The sequence below is a fragment of the Tiliqua scincoides genome, chromosome 3, assembly GCF_035046505.1.
Source record: "Tiliqua scincoides isolate rTilSci1 chromosome 3, rTilSci1.hap2, whole genome shotgun sequence".
Taxonomy (NCBI): Eukaryota; Metazoa; Chordata; class Lepidosauria; order Squamata; family Scincidae; genus Tiliqua; species Tiliqua scincoides.
Window position 1 is genome coordinate 238188865 of NC_089823.1, and position 18844 is coordinate 238207708.

Sequence of the window (18844 nt, forward strand, 5' to 3'; positions counted from 1 at the left end):
AAGGCATTATTTTGTTTCCTGGCTTAATGGGCAAAACGTATAAGCCACATTAACTGCTCTAGTCAATAAAATAGCAATAAATCTTTGCATCACCTTCACAAGCTGGTCCTGACTTTCTCTTGGAGACATGCACAACTTATTAGCTAACCATTCTGTTTCAAAGGGATACAAAATTAGCAACTTTCATCTGATCCCCCAAGCAAAGGCTTTTAGGCAAGAATGACCTGTTGCACAGGTTCCAAAGACTGTAAAATCACTGCAGAACAAGGTCAGGATGATCTGGGACTATACCTGAAATGATATACTCTATGGAGGAAAATGTGCATGATGCTACAAAGTGTTTCAAGTTGTAAAGTTTGAGATAAATTGTTTATGCAACAAAGACAGTCCCACCCTCCCTCAACCCCCAATAACTGCAAAACAAGGTGATTTTACTCACAATTTGGGCAGACTTCGCTGTAGCAACTGGACTGCTTGCCTTTTCTTCTGTTTCCATGGTATCACTGCAAAACAAACAGGGCCTCTGTCAGAACTGTACTGTTCTGAGGAGCAATCAGGAGATGAACTGGAACTTTACAGTCCCAACTTTCCTACAAGCCTTCGCTGCTCTTGAAAGAAAAAGGCAATTTCATTTTACATGGGTAAGCAATGGGGGGGGGGGAGCTGTTGATGCAGAAACAAAGAATGAAACTTTTCCTGAATTGTGTCACTTTAGGCTACAGCTGTGGGGCTGCATATCTGAATGCCCCCATAGTTGATGAAACATACACAAGCAGCCAAACTTGCACACAGTTGTTAGTTGGCAACCTTCAGTCTCAAAAAACTATGGTATTGCGCTCTGAATGGTGGTTTTGGAATAGCGTCTAGTGTGGCCGATCTGAATGCCCCAATAGTTGATGAAACATATACACAAGAAGCCAAACTTGCACACAGAAACATCAGATATCAGAAAAAGAGGCTAGGCTGTACCCCTTACAAGCTAATTTTCTACAAATGAGATGTTTCTGCTTTTTTCTTTGAATAGGTAAGTGTTCAAACATGCTCCACACTCACATGAGCTGGTATAGTTCTATCACTTAATTCTGCTGATCAGGAATCGGCAAGACTTGCCTAAGGCAAGACCGAGACCACCTGGTAATAAGGGCTTATGGCAGGGATTTTTCCAATTGCTCATCCTATTGTGACTGCAAAAGAAAGAAAACAGGAAAGCAGCAAGTGCATTCCCCACCCACCCCCAGTAACTCTGGCACTCTCTAAAACTTCCCACAAGTGAGGCAAGACTCTGCTTCTAGGAGAGCACAGTAGGGCCTTTTCATTTGCAGAATGCTGGATAAAGAGCTTCTGTGGGTCGCATCCAGTCCCCAGGCCTTATGTTTGACACCTCTGCTTTAGAGGATAACAGACACTAGGGGAAATGCTTGCCCATTTCTTGTTTGGGATAAGACTCTTTAGGAAGAGCTGGAAGACTGGATTCCAATTTTCTCTGCTCTGTACTACAGCACAAATTAGAGAAATTATTTGCCTCTTCTGCACATGCAAAAGAGAGGAAGGATAGCTGGTGAGGACAGATAGGGCCTTGCACTAGTTGACCAAACCGATCTATAGAACCTGCTGCTGATTGTTCAGTCTGGCCCTTTGTGGAGGGACAACAAGAACAAATTGAACATAAGAACATAAGAACAGCCCCACTGGATCAGGCCATAGGCCCATCTAGTCCAGCTTCCTGTATCTCACAGCGGCCCACCAAATGCCCCAGGGAGCACACCAGATAACAAGAGACCTCATCCTGGTGCTCTCCCCTACATCTGGCATTCTGACTTAACCCATTCCTAAAATCAGGAGGTTGCGCATACACATCATGGCTTGTACCCCATAATGGATTTTTCCTCCAGAAACTCGTCCAATCCCCTTTTAAAGGCGTCTAGGCTAGACGCCAGCACCACATCCTGTGGCAAGGAGTTCCACAGACCGACCACACGCTGAGTAAAGAAATATTTTCTTTTGTCTGTCCTAACCCGCCCAACACTCAATTTTAGTGGATGTCCCCTGGTTCTGGTATTATGTGAGAGTGTAAAGAGCATCTCCCTATCCACTCTGTCCATCCCCTGCATAATTTTGTATGTCTCAATCATGTCCCCCCTCAAGCGTCTCTTTTCTAGGCTGAAGAGGCCCAAACGCCGTAGCCTTTCCTCATAAGGAAGGTGCCCCAGCCCCGTAATCATCTGAAAAAAACACAATTGCTGATAGTTACTGTGACGATTCCCCTGAGGGCTGGGGATAAGAATAGGCCCTCAGTTTGGCTGTACTTGTCGTAAGAGGCGACTAAACAGCCACCGGGTAGATGGGACTCGTCAGCCTGGGAAGGCAGCTCATCCGAGAGAAGGAAAACTCTGACCTCAAACCTCCACTGCCTTGTGGCTACATCCAGTTATGGAAAAGGCTTCAGGAGTCAACTTCGAGGCAAGATCCGGAGCCGGAGTCCCTGAGGCAGTTCATGGCTGAACACAGTCATGTTCTGGCAACTCCTGCAACGCCGCTGGAACCAACCGTATTGGCCTCTGCCTTTCCATTGGACCATTCCAGCGACGTGGAGAGGGGGGATTTGCTGCATGGGTAACAGCCTATCCTCCATACCTACTTTACCCAGGCTTCGCGCACTGGAGAGGACACTGTTCCAGAACCACCATTCAGAGCGCGACACCATGGTCTTCCGAGACTGAAGGATGCCAACAACAACAACTGTGACGAACTGAAAGGAAGACTATGTGAAGAATACGTATGCTCATTTAAGAGAACTGAAGTATCCCCAAGTAATGGTCAATACAATCTCAGGAAGAACTCCTTTCTGACAGAGAATCATCTTCTCATTCCTTCTTGCTACATATATCACTTTGAGAACATTTTTGTTGAAAGGTGGAAAATAACCTAAGGTTGTAATTCTAAGCACACTTTGGTTCCTCAGCAGTGCTCCAAACATTTCCTGAAAAGAAATGAAAAGGGAAAAAAGAAAAAAAAAAGCATGGACAAACAAATATCCCTACAACAGGGCAAACCCTAAAGTAACCTCTGTCATATTCATCAGTGAGGTTTGCATAGCACAAGAAAATCAGGACACAACTCAATACTCTGATATTTGTCTCAAGCCACATAAGAACATAGGAACAGCCCCACTGGATCAGGCCATAGGCCCATCTAGTCCAGCTTCCTATATCTCACAGCGGCCCACTAAATGCCCCAGGGAGCACACCAGATAACCTCATCCTGGTGCCCTCCCTTGCATCTGGCATTCTGACATAACCCATTTCTAAAATCAGGAGGTTGCACATACACATCATGGCTTGTAACCCATAATGGATTTTTCCTCCAGAAACTTGTTCAATCCCCTTTTAAAGACATCCAGGCCAGACGCCATCACCACATCCTGCGGCAAGGAGTTCCACAGACCAACCACACACTGAGTAAAGAAATATTTTCTTTTGTCTGTTCTAACTCTCCCAACACTCAATTTTAGTGAATGTCTCCTGGTTCTGGTGTTATGTGAGAGCGTAAAGAGCATCTCCCTATCCACTCTGTCCATCCCCTGCATAATTTTGTATGTCTCAATCATGTCCCCCCTGAGGTGCCTCTTTTCTAGGCTGAAGAGGCCCAAACGCCATAACCTTTCCTCATAAGGAAGGTGCCCCAGCCCAGTAATCATCTTACTCGCTCTCTTTTGCAACTTTTCCATTTCCACTATGTCTTTTTTGAGATGCGGCGACCAGAAATAGACACAACATTCCAGATGTAGCCTTACCACTGATTTGCACAACGGCATTATAATATTAGCCGTTCTGCTCTCAATACCTTTTCTAATGATCCCAAGCATAGAATTGACCTTCTTTACTGCCGCCGCACATTGGGTCGACACTTTCATCGACCTGTCCACCACCACTCCAAGATCTCTCTCCTGATCTGTCTCAGACAGCTCAGAACCCATCAGCCTATATGTAAAGCTTTGATTTTTTGCCCTGATGTGCATGACCGTACACTTACTGCCATTTTGCTGCCCATTCTGCCAGTCTGGAGAGATCCTTCTGGAGCGCCTCACAATCACTTCTGATCTTCACCATTTGGAAAAGTTTGGTGTCATCTGCAAACTTTGCCACCTCACTGCTCACCCCTGTCTCCAGGTCATTTATGAAGAGGTTGAAAAGCACCGGTCCCAGGACAGATCCTTGGGGCACACCGCTTTTCACCTCTCTCCATTGTGAAAATTGCCCATTGACACCCACTCTCTGTTTCCTGGTCTTCAACCAGTTCTCAATCCAGGAGAGGACCTGTCCTCTAATTCCCTGACTGTGGAGTTTTTTTAGTAGCCTTTGGTGAGGGACTGTGTCGAACACCTTCTGAAAGTCCAGATATATAATGTCTACGGGTTCTCCCGCATCCACATGCCTGTTGACCTTTTCAAAGAATTCTATAAGGTTTGTGAGGCAACACTTACCCTTACAGAAGCCATGCTGATTCTCCCTCAGCAAGGCCTGTTCATCTATGTGTTTTGAGATTCTATCTTTGGTAAGGCATTCCAACATCTTACCAAGTATAGATGTTAGGCTGACCGGCCTATAGTTTCCCGGGTCCCCCCTCTGACCCTTTTTAAAGATAGGCGTGACATTTGCTATCTTCTGGCACTGTGGCCGTTTTGAGGGACAAGTTGCATATCTTAGTCAACAGATCAGCAACTTCATTCTTCAATTCCTTAATAACTCTTGGGTGGATGCCATCAGGGCCCGGTGACTTATTGATCTTTAATTTATCAATGAGGTCTTCTCTTTTAACCTCTATCTGACTTAATTCCTCCACAGATCCTCCTATCTACATACTTCTTCAACAAACCGCCTTACCCTTCTTTCTCTGATCCAGGGACAGTCCCTGTGTTGGTTGATCCAGGCACAGAAGCAATAGGGGTCCCAACAGTGCAGAGGTTCTGAATCACAGAAGAGAGAAACTGCTGGCTGGCACTTTCATACAAGTCAAAACAAATCTGATAAGCCATGAGAAGGTTGTCCTCTTTCACCAGCTTCTCCAGGATGTCACTCACAGCCTGTGGGTCATCCAAGAAAATGAGGCACTACAGGAGGGAGTGAAAAGAGAAAAAACAAATGAATTATGAGCTTAATGAGGACTCTAACTCTGCCCAACGATTTCTTACTTGAATTGTTCCCAAAAATATCAACTGGAAAAAAATCTTTCACAAACTGAATCTATCAATGAGGTTTCATTTCTTACATGGACCTCATGGTGGTTTAGGTCTTGAGCAATCTCTTACCCAGCAACAGAACTGATACAATAAACTTCAGCAAGGTTGCTGCTTCACGTGCCTGCAGACCATGCCCATGATAGCACTAATATAAGCCTCGTGAACTGATCATATCGGTACTCTGCTCTTCCTCCAAGCTCAGAGTAATTTGCCTGCTATTTCTGTGCCTATTTTAACTTTCACAACCACCCTAAGAAGTTGATAGAGTGTGGGTGGGCAAACATTTTGGCAAGAGAGACACATCATCTCTCTGACACTGTGTCAGGCGGCGTGAAAGAAGAAGTAATTTACATTTCAAATTTGAATAAATTTACATAAATGAATATATTAGAGATGGAACATATGAATGAATGAATTTTACTGAGTTTATTTATAATACACATGAGAACTATAATACAGGCATGTAGAAACACATGAAAACTATGAACTGTTTGCCACACACCTCTTGCACAGTGAAAACATACATATCAAGCCAGAAACACATGGAGACATAAGCTGTTCAGGGGCAATGGGGGGAGGGGTTAAAATAAAATAATAAAAGCAGAAAACACATGGAGACTATAAAAGACCTTGCTGTAACTCGGCCCACAGTTTGTCTCACAGTTTGTCACGGTGGTCGTGGCCAGCAGTCATGGGCCAGCACAGGCTCCAACAGTCTCCAATGGGCCAGAGGCTCATTGGAGACTAAGGGCTCCCTACAGGGATCCCGAGGGCTGCAAATGGCCCCTGGGCTGGGGTTTGCCTACCCCTGAGCTAAACTAAAATACTGGGTGGTTTAGGGTCACCCAGTGGATGACATGGTCGAGCAGAACTTGCAGAACAGATCTCCCAGGCCTGAGTTCAAAATTCTACCCACACCACCATACTAGTTATTCTTAATCTTGCACACATTAGGTGTGCAAAAGTAAATGATGTGTTAAACCAGCTATCTCAAACATCAGATGTGTTCATTAAGCACCCAGCACAGCAAGTGCTATACAGTGGCTGGGTCATTTTAAGTGTCTGCTCCTGGTTCTTCTTGAAATACAGTCTTGGAAGAAGAGCCATATGAAGCAACTGTACTTCTACAAGTTCTGCATTTGTTTCCTAACTGAACAACACACCACCTCTATCGAACTATCAAGAATGCAGCCACTGTAGTATTGTTGCCCCAGTGGAAGGGTCAGAAAATGAATGATAAATACTAATCATTCAGGTTGCTATATTACAATATTTAAATTTTCAGGGTCCAGGCCAGAGACTTTAAGCTGACGATGGAAATAAACTGGCACTCTACAGGGGCATTCTGCAATAGTATCATAAGAAGGCACTCCTTCCTCACATCACCAACTACCACTGCAACAGAGGGAAAGTCATCTGAAGTGCCAACAGGTCACCAAACTAGAAACTCCCACATGACAGAGGGTGGACAATGAAGCCATTCCACATGCAGCCTGATGCCTAAATGGAGAGGTCAGTACAAGTGAACCACATTGTATGCCATGTCATCAGTTTTTGATGCCAAGCTGTAAGAGAAAGTCCACTGGGATGGGCAGGAGCCAGGGCCTCAAGATCTTGACTGGGCCCACTCCATGCACCATTGCCAGACTCTGGTCCACACAATTCCTAACACGCACACCCTTTCCTGCTATTACAAGTGTAATTGGCATGTGGGTCACAGCTGTGGGTTAAGTGGACACCAAAAATCTGATCATGTCAAAAATCAAAAATCTGATCACCAAAAATCTGCCCTGATCTGATCTGGGCAGGAGGCCTGGTCTAGAGGTAGAGCCTCTGTTAGCCTGAAGATAACCTTCTGATGTTAGCATCAGAAGGTCGCCAGTTCGAGGACACCGGCAGCTCCCTGAATGGCTGAGAATGGCAAGACCTTGAAGCAGCTGACAAGCCCTGCTGAGTGATTCTACCTGCTCTTGGTGTGAGCAAGAAGCATCTTGGCTGCCCTCCATGTGAGAGATGGAGCTGCTTGTCAGACTGCATAGGAGAACTGGAGGCCAGAAGTGAGACCAAACCAGGAAGATCCATTCTGAAATGTTGTTGCTTCTTGAAAGAGAGAATCCCCTTGAGGGATTTAGAAACGCCTGCCTATGTAAACCGCCTTGACTAAAATCAGAGGAGTAATCCGATGACCAGAAAAGCAGTATATAAATACTAGTTATTATTATTATACTTATTATGTTACCTGGCACACATTGATAAAATCAGGTTTTTCCAGGTTCATGTAGATTTTAACCAGAACTCTTAGGACCTGGTTGCGGAATTGCTTATTTTGCATCAGAGACATACAGAGTTTTAAGCTGTAGGCCAGCATTCCGGGAACATCATTCTGCAAAGAAATTTTCAACATGTTAATACTAATAGGCACATCTGAGCCCACTACCACTATGAACACAAAAAGGGCCATTCATAGTCAACATCATGGTTTCTGCATACTTGAGACACTCCCAAGGTAAGCAGAAGTAGGTAATAATAATATAATAATAAACTTTATTTCTATCCCGCCCTTCTCCCTAAAGGGACCCAGGGCGGCTTACAACATATTAAAAACAGATTAAAACATAATTTAACAAACAAATAAAAACATATTAAAAACACAACTAACAGAAACCATAAAAACAGTAGTCAGATAAAAGTCAGAATAAAAAAGAGCATAAAACAGCAGTTCATGGAGGAATCAGGCCTGTAAAAAGCAACTAAAAGATGTTAAAAAGATGTTAAAAAGGCCATGAAGTCAGAAGGCTTGTTTAAACAAAAGGGTCTTCAGGCCTCGCCGAAAAGTATCAAGAGAGGAAGCCATTCTCAAGTCAAGGGGAAGGGAGTTCCATAACATTGGTGCCACTACTGAGAAGGCCCTGTTTCTTGCTGCTGCCCCATGTACCTCCTTAGGCGGCAGCACTTGTAAAAAGGCCTTCTCTGATGACCTGAGAGGACGAGCCGGATTGTACGGGAGTAGGCGATCTCTAAGATAGCCTGGCCTAGAGCAGTATAGGGCTTTAAAGGTCAAAACCAGCACCTTGAATTGGGCCCTGAAACGAATGGGCAGCCAATGTAGCCCCCGGAGAAGCGGACTGACAGAGTCAAACCGCCTAGCTCCAGTGACCACACGGGCCGCCGCATTCTGCACTAAATTGCAGTTTCGAACCGTCTTCAGGGGCAGCCCCACATACAGCGCGTTACAATAATCTAACCTCGATGTCACCGTAGGTAAGTTTGCACACTTTAAAAAAGGGCATCCCCACCCTCTAAAAACACATTCTGATGCAGACTCAGTGCTCTCCCCACTAAAAGCCATGGAATGTTGTGGAAACACAACAGTAGTATGAGAGGGGGGAGAGAATTGGATATCTTGAGTCAATAGGGCATTATGGTTGAAAAATCTACAATAAATTCCATATATATGCATCATTCCAGAGGTTTGTATGGAAGTAGGAACATATGTTGGTTAAAACAGTCAGTTCCTGCCAGTCCAGAGCTATCACACTTGCACAAAAGCACCTCCAAGGATTACTCTGCCTGCGCAAAAGCACCAGTGCAGCCGCCCATAATTCAGACATCTCTAACTTGGGTAGCCAATGTACTGCTTAAAAATTATGCTTTTGGGGTTTAGCAGTTTTTATGAAATGTGTTTTCAGATACATCGTGTAATACTTTCTTAATTTCTTCCAAACCTCAATTTGGAAGGATACAATTTTTAAAAATAAAATACACGTGTGATCCAATCTACTAATATTTATAACTCAGTCTATCCTAAAGACAGGGGATGGTTAACATTCTGAAAGCTACTGCAGCACATCAGCTAAGAATGCGAGTCAGGAAGCCTGCCATTCAAATGTCCCTTGTCCGCTTCTGAATGTAACACCAGCTCCTGACCTTCAGAGTCTGCCATGGCCTTGCCCCTCCCTATCTCTCAGATTTCCTATCCCATAATATTCATGCCTGTGACCTTCACTTCTACATCAACCTCAACTTTTGTACCACTTTCCAGGGACACAGGCCAGTGCACGGACGTGCGCCAGCCTCTCTGCGCCAACGCAGGCCCCGGAGGACAGGTGAGCTGTGTCAGCCAAGCTTGGCTAACACAGGGGTCTGGGGGGCGGGCAGGGAGGAGGCGGGAGGGAGGCGTCTCAGGGCGGGAGGTGGCGGGCAGAGAGCAGGAGGCAGGCCAGGACCCAGCAGTGTTGCAACCTGAAACTCCCCAGAAGTTTCCTTGCTAAACTTGGGGGAAAACAAAGAGGGTGTCAGACACCACGTTCTGTGTTTCAACCTACCGATTCTAAAATTGTTTTCTCAAAGATATCCAGTCTGCGTGTCTCCAAGGCAATCCCAATGGCTTGTTTATACTTGTGATCGTCTAAACAGCGCTGGAACATCTTGTTCACAATCCCTTCCAGCCGCGGATCAACTGCCCTCTTTGCTCCCTCAGGTAGCTCTGCATTTTCCACACATTGCTTGGTATAGTGGTCAATGCACTTTGCTGGAAAAAGAAACATACACACATCCGTTAAGCTTCCCCAAGCCTCCCAGCATCAACCTGTCAGTATAACCTCTGCATGGAACAAAAGCAAACTGTTCCACTTTGCCATCTCTAAGCCACAACTCTCATGCTGTGATTCCAAATTCAAGCTTACACTGTAAAATCATAGCATCTTGAAATCTATGATTAATTTAAAAGACTCAAACAATGTTTGGCCTTGCTTAAACATAAGAAAACACTAAAGACACCACCACAAAGTTATAAACACTGATAAGCATCAGTGTTTCCCTCCTATGCAAACTTTTGCCTGAAGTTCTGGTACCTGGCATAAAGTTGAAATTCCTGGCCATCTCAGCTTTCATTATTTAAAAAAAGCCAAGTGGCTAGCTCTCAAAAGGGTGCATTAGTAGAAAGTTCAAAACAATAAGCACTGCTTTTCTCAGCTATCTATACTCATCCCTCATGTTCTTAAGAGCAATCTTATGTTAGCTTTGTTTACAATACATCAGGCATGTCCAAACTTTTTCCCAGGAGGGCCACATCATCTCTCTGACACTTGTCAGGGACCAGGGAAAAAAAGAATTCACATTTAAAATTTGAATAAATTTACATAAATGAATATATTAAAGATGGAACTTATCTGAATAAATGAAGGTTTTGCAGTAGCTCAAGGCCTATAAAAGGCCTTGCACAAAGCAAGGCCAGTCTTTCCTTCACTGCCACTGCTGCATCACAGACGCAAAACACCAAGTAGTGCAGGGAGCTCTTGTCCTACAGCTCAAGTGAGAGGTCAAACAGTCGCCCTCATGCTGAGAGCAATTGCGTTGGGCCAACACGTGCTCCAGCAAGTCTTTGGAGGGCCAGAAGCTCATTGGAGACTGGGGACACCCTGAGGGCTGCAAGTGGCCCCCGGGCCAGGGTTTGAGCACCCCTGCAATGCACTGTTACCGTTCCTCACAGAAGAATGAGCCTCTTCCTAGTAATACTCTGCCCCTTCTCTCAAATCTTGCCAAAACCAAGATCCTGGATCTAAAGTCAGGCAAGCAAACAGGGTAGATGATGCATTTCTGATTTCCAGAATTTGAAACAGAACTTTACACAGTAATAATAATAAACTTTATTTGTATCCCGCCCTTCTCCCTAAAAGGGACCCAGTATAACACCTCGGTGTTTAAAGGACCTTTACACAGAACATTTAGTAAATGTTCAACTTTTGGCAACACAGCTTGGCAACACAGAACACTTTTCAGTTCACGGCACAAGGTCTTACCAATGATGGTCTCCACATATTCGGAATTGTCATTGACATTGAATAGGTTGCCTGCTCCCAGGGCATAATTCAGAGATTCTTCAAAAGCTCCTAGGTGATAAAATACCTTTGAAGCCACCAAAGCAGCAAACTCACGGCTCCGAAAGCCCACATCTTCATAGAGGATTTCACTGCAGAGAAGGACAAGGGAGGAAAGAGGAAGCAACAGGAGTCTATTACTACTCATCAAGTTTCACATTTCAACACAAGTAACTGGCCAGTAATGGACTCTCAATACCCAATTCCCACACTATGAGAGCTGCAGAGGCATGCATTCCATCAATCTGAGAGATGTTTTTCACCCAGACTCAATAACTAGGCCACAAATAGGGCTGTGGAACTGGAGTCAGAAAAAATGAACCTACTCCCTCCATGATATAAAATCAATTATACCACTTTAACACTTTCGCTACTGTGTGAGTCACTGGCGGCCTCACTCAATCTCGCTGGCGGGAGACTCAATGATGCGTTGAGCCAAGCGGGGTGGGAATAATGCTTTGTAAGTTTGACTCCAGTACCTTAAGAATACAAACTGTCTTCCCATCAACCAATTTCTACGAGGACGTCGGTGTGTCATGCAACCTTCCATCTAAATTTTGTCCCCACTGTGTGGAATACTTAATGACCCAAGAAGTTTATTACCACTGTAGTCCTAAAATGGGCAATGGCCAGACTGACCAGGAGGCTGTAAGTGAGGTACTGCTGGGGAACCACAAGTAAGAGGAGGTTGAGCCATGTTTACCAGACAAAAAATAATTATGTAATCAGTACACTGTTAGCTTTTCTTAATGAAACATACTAAAATAAAAGTTTTAAATCTAAAAAGTAGCCTGAGGTTATGGAATTTATCATTTTAGTAGGCTTCCCATTAACATATACAGGTTGAGCCTACTTATCCACAGATTTTGGATCCACAGATTTGGTTCAATGTGGGTCCTCTGGAAACCTGTTGAGCCAGTTTTGGCCCAACATGAAACCTCAGGAGGCGACCAGCCTCCACGGGCCTTAGAAAGACCCCAGAAAGCCTCCGGAGGCTCTTCCGAGGCCTGGGGAGGCTGCATGCAGTCTGCACGGACCTCGGAATGCCCTCCAGAGGTCCTGGAAGGGCATTTCTGGTTTTTAGTCAAAAACGCCATTCTGGACGCCATTCTGAGGCCCCTAGAGGCTGTGCGCGGCCTCCACAGGCCTCAGAATAGATTCAGACGCAAGGCTCTGGTCGCATTCGGAGCTAGGTAGTGTCCAAAATTCGCGTGACTTGGTTTCACGCAAAATTCAATAACCACGAAGGGTTCAGGAACAGAACCCTCGAAGGTAACACCTGTACTGAGCCTTTCTGAAGGAATTAGAGATTTAAGATTGAGGAGTCAGACGTTTTGTGTACTGACCCCACAGCCCTGGCCACAGCTAAGGTCAGATTACTTACATTTTGTCCACTGACTCAGAAATCTCAGCCCAGAAGTCATTGACAACAGCATTCAGTTTGTGAAGAGCAAATTCCTACCAAAAAGGACAAGAACCAATTTACTAAAGAGCGTTACATCTAGAATGAGACACATAGTGTTATGGAATGGAGTTAGAAACACGAACATGTCTAGCTTGAATCCAAATAGCAGCATCCTGACATGCCTTTGCCTGAAAGAAGGTCTACGTCACTAGGGGTGCAATCCTAAACAACTTTCCAGCAATGGCATAGCTGTGGTATTGGGGAATGTGCTGCATCCTGCAGTTAGGGGGCAGTCATGGAGGCCTCCTCAAGGTAAGGCAATGTTTGTTCCCTTACCTCAGAGTTGCACTGTCTTTACCTTGGTGCTGGAAAGTTGGTTGGGACTGCACCCTAGGTTATTCAATAACACTTGCCCAGGAAGTCATAGTTCACAAAATATAAAGTAAGCCGCACTAAAGAAATACAGTCAATTATCAGGGACATTTAAAAGTGACATTGACAGAGCTCAGGTGTCACCAAACTTGCTTAACAAACAAGAGCCACACAAACTTCAGATGCCTGCAAGGCTGGCCATGGAAGCTGGTCACCTCCTGATGTTTGAGAGCCACAATATTTAAGATGCATTTAAATTTTTAAATATATTTACTTCCCATGTTTGTTTCCAGTGAGTAAAATAGGATTACAGCCCAAGTCTTAATGAACACAGTGGGCTTACTTCTGAGTAAAATAAATAACACTATTTTCAAACACCTCTACACATGAACACTAAACTTGCATTTTAATCCAGTGGATTCTCCGTTTATACCTGGTAAGTAATCATAAAGCTTGAAATTTTTTTATTTGCCTTTTATATTAATGTGAGACAGAAAGGAGCTCAGTCAACAAATTTCTGGGAACTGCACATTATGTGTCAAAGAGACACATCTGGCTCATGAGCTGCAGTTTGGTCACCCCAATATAGATGTTAAGATACAGGTCTTGCCATGGCAATCAAAACTGCAGTAATCTTTAAAACAAGGGATCTAAGCAAACCCCAGCCTCATGCAAGACCCCGTTCTCTGGGAATAGGTACTCAGTTGCCAGTCCTGGGGAAAATTTAGAGTTCAAATCCTCAACCACAGTACTCTTATAACTGATTGTTCTTAATTAAATACCATACAAACAAAACTTGATCCTACCTTAAGTTCTGGCTCTTCCTCATCCAGAAGTGAAATAATTCCAGCTATAAAAGAAAAGTCTTATCAGCTAGTACAAAAGTTAATCCATTAACGCAGTGGTATTCAAACTGGGGCGTCACAATGCCCCAGCCTGAGGGTCCTCGTCCCTTTCCCCTTAAGGGGTGGAGGCAGCGACGCGATCCCCAGGATCGCGCCGCTCAGGGGGGCTGCAGGGGCTTGGTGCACTTGCTCAAGCCCCCTGCAGCCCCCCGGGGGTGAGGGGAGCCCTGCGCGACCTTTGGCAGGGTTCCCCGGGTCAGGGAAGGTGATCACGGAGCGATCACGCCCCACTCTGCTAAACTGAAAGCGGTGCACAATCACCCCACTTCCCCTTTTGACCGGGCTGCAGGGACTGGCTGCCTGGCTGACTGCAAGGACTATGGCAAGTACGCCTACTTGTGAGTAAACGCGAGATATGGCTCACTTTCACTTTCCATAGGGCTCCAGGCATTTTTTCCTTCCGGTGTTTTGGCCATAACTTTTGAACAAAAGGAGCTATTGCAATTCTGTTTTTTGCATTGCACTCCGCTGGCCATTCAGCATCCAACGCTGTATGGTATGACGGGGTAGCCCCTAATGCCGCGATGTTAGCACGTCCTCCCCCAGGGCACGTCACCCCCTGGCGTGTCACCCGGTGCAGCCCGCACCCCCCGCGCGACACCAGTGCAAATGTACAATACCACCAAAAGGAAACCAGCATTTCCCATGGATGTAGTGAATATTTGGATGCAAGTGAGTTTTCCCATTGAATGATCCAAATAATAATAATAATAATAATAATAATAAAGTATTTATATACCGCCTTTCTGGTCATAGGATTACTCCTCTGACTTTATTCAAGGCAGCTTACACAGGCAGGCGTTTCTAAATCCCTCAGGGGGATTTTTACAATCATGGAGGTTCTCTCTTTCAAGAACCAACAACATTTCAGAATGGATCTTCCTGGTTTGGTCTCACTTCTGGCCAAGTACCTTTTATATTTTTTAAGCTGCAAGATTGGAGTCTGCCACATGGGTTTTGAATATCTGGTTGGAAAATTCTCATGGCTGTCCAGTATCTGCCAATTTGAGTCCTTAGATGAGACAGGACTATCCTCCCTGGGCCAAAGCTTGTCCTCCCCTCATTTTCAGTTTAAAAGGTAACCATCTTCTCCCCACTTCTTGTGGGAATTATGAAAGACAAGAACTAAAGTGGCTTTGGTTTAATTTTTTGCTCTATAAATCTGGTAGGAATCTCTGGGAAGGGGAAGCCCCTATCCCTTCTCTTCCCTTTAGGTCAGCTAAAAGTGAGAGAGATAGGATTAGGATAGAGGAAGCCTCTTTTGCACTGCGTGGTGCCTTGGAGGGGGCACCAAATTAATGGGAATACCTCTCCTCCAACCTGCCACTAACAGAGTGCCTCTTGTGAACACTTCGACATAACCACAGCATCTTTCTCCCTCCCCTTAGTGGGTGGAAGAGTAACCCCTTCTCAATCTTAGCAGTTCTAGGGATGGGAGCTCCCCCTCCCCCAGATTCCAACTAGATTCACAGAACAAGAGAGGGGCAAGGAGGTGTTAACAGTGGTACCCACAACATGACTTTCCCCAAGCTGGAAGATGTGCCTTTACATTCAAAACATTTAGTGACAAAAACCTATACAAATCTACTTAGAACTATGCCTCAGTGTGTTCAATGGGGCTTATTCTCACAAAAGTATACATAGGATGTGAATAAAGTTAAGTAAAAAGTGGACTAGCCATGGGTTGAAAAAGAGCAGAAAAGCAGAATACTGACAGGTAATATGGCCCTCCAGCACTTTGAAAAGTCAAATTAATCACAGTCCTAAGTCTATCTGTCCAGAAGCTAGCCCCTAGGAGGGACTGGGGCTTACTCGAACACAAGTGGGTCAGTCCTCAGTGCAAGCTTCATACAGCTGGGGAGGGGCTGACCAGGAATCATTCAGCAATCCTGAGAACACTTACAGACATACAAATCTGTAATCAAGAATGACTTGAATGGCTACAAGCATACTGAAGGCTGCAGCCCAAATGCCTGGTGCATGCTGGTTCTGGTCTTGTATGAAAGGGAAAAGAATAACCCTCTAGCCACTCCATCCATTCCCTGCATAATTTTGTATGACTCAACCATGTCCCCCCTCAGGTGCCTCTTTTCTAGTCTGAAGGCCACCAAGTGCTGCAGCTTTTCCTCTTAAGGGAGCTACCCCAGTCCAGTAATCGTTTTGGCCACTCCCTGCACCTTTTCCATTTCCACTATGTCCTTTTGAGATGTGGTGACCAGAACTGGACACATTACTCCAGGTGTGGCCTTACCATCAATTTATACAATGGCATTACTGTATAATATTACCTTTTTTATTCTCAATGCCTTTTTAATTACCTCAATATGGGGTTGGTGAAAAAATGGCCATCCATCCATGGCCAAATTCGATGACAGAAAAGAATTTCCTACCTGGCTCTCATGTTAGGCAACCAGCTAATCTCAAACTGTACATACCCATCACGCCTTGTAACCTGTGATGGACTTTTCCTCCAGACTTTTGTCCAAACCCCTTTTAAAGGCATCCAGGCCAGATGCCGCCACCACATCCTGCGGCAAGGAGTTTCACAGACTAATTACATACTAGGTAAAGAAATATTTTGTGTGCCCTAACACTTTCAACACTCAATTTTAGTGGATGTCCCCTGGTTCTGGTGTTGTGTGAGAGGGAAAAGAGCACCCGCCTATCCACTCTATCTACCACCATGTTCTGTGGCAAGGAGTTCCACAGACAATCCATTTCAGCAAATGCCCCCTGGTTCTGGTGTTGTGTGAGAGGGGGAAAAGAGCACCCCCCTAATCCACTCTATCACTACGTCCTGTGGCAAGGAGTTCCACTGACAGTGGTGCTGTGTGAGAGGGGAAAGAGCATCTGGTTATCCACTATGCCCTGTGGCAAGGAGTTCTACAGGCGTTGTGTGAGATGAAAAAGAGTGGCCCTATCAACGTGCCCTGTGGCAAGGAGTTCCATAGACACTCCACTCCAGCAGCTGGCCCCTGGTTCTGGTGTTGCGTGAGAGGGAAAAGAGTACCCCCTCCCTATCACCATGTCTAGTGGCAGGGAGTTCCACAGACCCTCTTTGCCAAAGGGAAGAGAGCAGCCCTCCGCCCACTCCACCCATTCACCCCCGGGGGCCTTCGGGAGCCCGTCGCAGAGGGGGGCCGGAGCGCCACGGACGCTGCCTGGGAGGGAGCGGAGGAGAGAAGCGAAGGCGCGGGGGGGCTGGGCTGGGCTGGGGGGGTCTCCTCCTCCCCGGACGTCGCCCCTCACCGGCGGAGGTGATCATGGTGTGGTCGGGCTGCGGCCAGGCGAGGAACGGAGCAGCAGCACTTCCCTGCAGCCGGCGCCCGTGACCAAGCGTCTTCTTCTCCGGAAGTGACGTCACGGGCGCGCCGGAGACGCTGCCCCCGCAGGACCCCGCCTGGCCACGCCCCCACCGCGGAGCTGTCTTGCGCAGCGCCTGACTGGAGGGGGCCTGCAGGGGGCGGGCCTGGGCCTGGCTCTATCACAGGGAGGGGGAGAGCCTCCCACTGGAGTCCTTCGGAAAGCAGCGGCCCTGGGGGAGGCGGGGGCGAGGCAGAGCCTCCCCAGCGTGGTCCTTTGGAAACCCTGTGAGGTGCTTAAGCACACTCAAACCATGCGCCTGGCCGTGGGGAGGCTTTGCCTCACCTTACACTGAGCACTCCGCTTAGGGGTACCTGGGTGCCTCCCACAGCAGCAGTGGTTTCCAGAGCACTCCAGGGGGGAGGCTCTGCCTCCCTTCACACGGAGCACCTGGCTTGTGGCTGCCTGGGCACCTCCCAAAGCAGTGGCACTTTCCAAAGGACTGTGGAGGGGAGGCTCTGCCGCCCCACCCACCCCCCAGACCAGTAGTGCAACACAGCAAACTGCAGAAGGTGCTCGGTTCAGTGGCAGAGCTTCAGCATGAGTTTTTGGGCTGTTCAGAAGCCCTCCCATCCACCCTGAGCCTCATACTACTTTTTGTCACTGGCTTCTGTAATGGAAGATCAGAAGATCATCAGGTGGATGATGTGGTGTTGACTGTGATTCCATGTTTTGACAGCTGGTTGACAGCTCTGGGAAGGGCAGGGCTGGCTCCACAGCTGTAATCAATCAAGGCCAATGGAGACTCCAATGGACACCTGAGCTTCATTTGACCTTGATGGGACTTTGAATGGACATGGACTGAAGAGATGGCTCACCTGAGCCTAATTTGGACTTACAAGGTAGCTCACAGCTGAGCTGCATTTTGGATTATGAGACATCCAAGGATAAAAGGCAGCTTCAAAAGGAGACAGAGCTACTCTGACCCAGAGGGAGATGCTACCTGACCAGAGGGACCCCATACCTACAGGATAAGGGAACTGCCAGGACTCTGCTGGAGGAGACACTCTGCTGAAGACTAGACTGTGCTTTGGAGACTGAATTGGACTTGGACTGGAGGCTTCAGACCTTCACCCACTGAGTTGTGGGGAGGGAAAGCCTCTGGACAAGATGACTTGCAGGGAGTGTATGTGTTTGTAGCAATAAATTTTGTTAATTGCTCAACTGATAAGGAGTTCTGCATTTCTTTGCACACCACAGCTGTTCTTGGAAAAGGAGGGTGTTAATTAGCCAAAAAGTGGGCATTAGAAGGGAGTTGGAATATTTGGATGGGGCAGCTTCCCAGTGGTTCTTGTCTGGCCTCCCACTCCAGACGTAACTGGTGATCACATCATCCCCAGTTATTAACAGTATTTATATACCGCTTTTCAACAAAAAGTTCACGAGGAGGTTTACAGAGAAAAATCAAATAACTAAATGGCTCCCTGTCCCAAAAGGGTTCAAGATCTAAAAAGATGCAAAAGAGCACCAGCAGACAGCCACTAGAACAGACACTGTTGGGGTGGGGGGTTACTACTAGGGTGGGGGTACTTACAATACATGAACTATGTGAAGTGGTACAGTACAGGACAAATGTTGCGAAATGCTAGCTTAAGCAGTACTGGTAGGGCTTGTAAACCCTTTCAGACATTTGTGGCATGTGCTAGACCAGGGGTGTCAAACTTATTTCATACCGAGGGCT

At 46.2% G+C, this 18844-nt stretch overlaps 1 protein-coding gene across 1 annotated transcript in view; it reads right to left on the bottom strand.

Annotated features, from left to right (window-relative positions):
- Positions 1 to 17142, bottom strand: part of PSMD1 (proteasome 26S subunit, non-ATPase 1) — a 119274-nt gene extending 102132 nt beyond the window's left edge. Inside the window, exons 1-8 of the mRNA XM_066619004.1 lie at positions 17050 to 17142; positions 13702 to 13745; positions 12503 to 12576; positions 11041 to 11210; positions 9565 to 9770; positions 7479 to 7622; positions 4884 to 5110; positions 440 to 503 (exon numbers count right to left, since the gene is read on the bottom strand). Of these exons, the coding sequence (XP_066475101.1) occupies positions 440 to 503; positions 4884 to 5110; positions 7479 to 7622; positions 9565 to 9770; positions 11041 to 11210; positions 12503 to 12576; positions 13702 to 13745; positions 17050 to 17065 (945 nt within the window). The 5' untranslated portion in view covers positions 17066 to 17142. The remainder of the gene's footprint in view (positions 1 to 439; positions 504 to 4883; positions 5111 to 7478; positions 7623 to 9564; positions 9771 to 11040; positions 11211 to 12502; positions 12577 to 13701; positions 13746 to 17049) is intronic.
- Positions 17143 to 18844: the final 1702 nt, after the last annotated feature.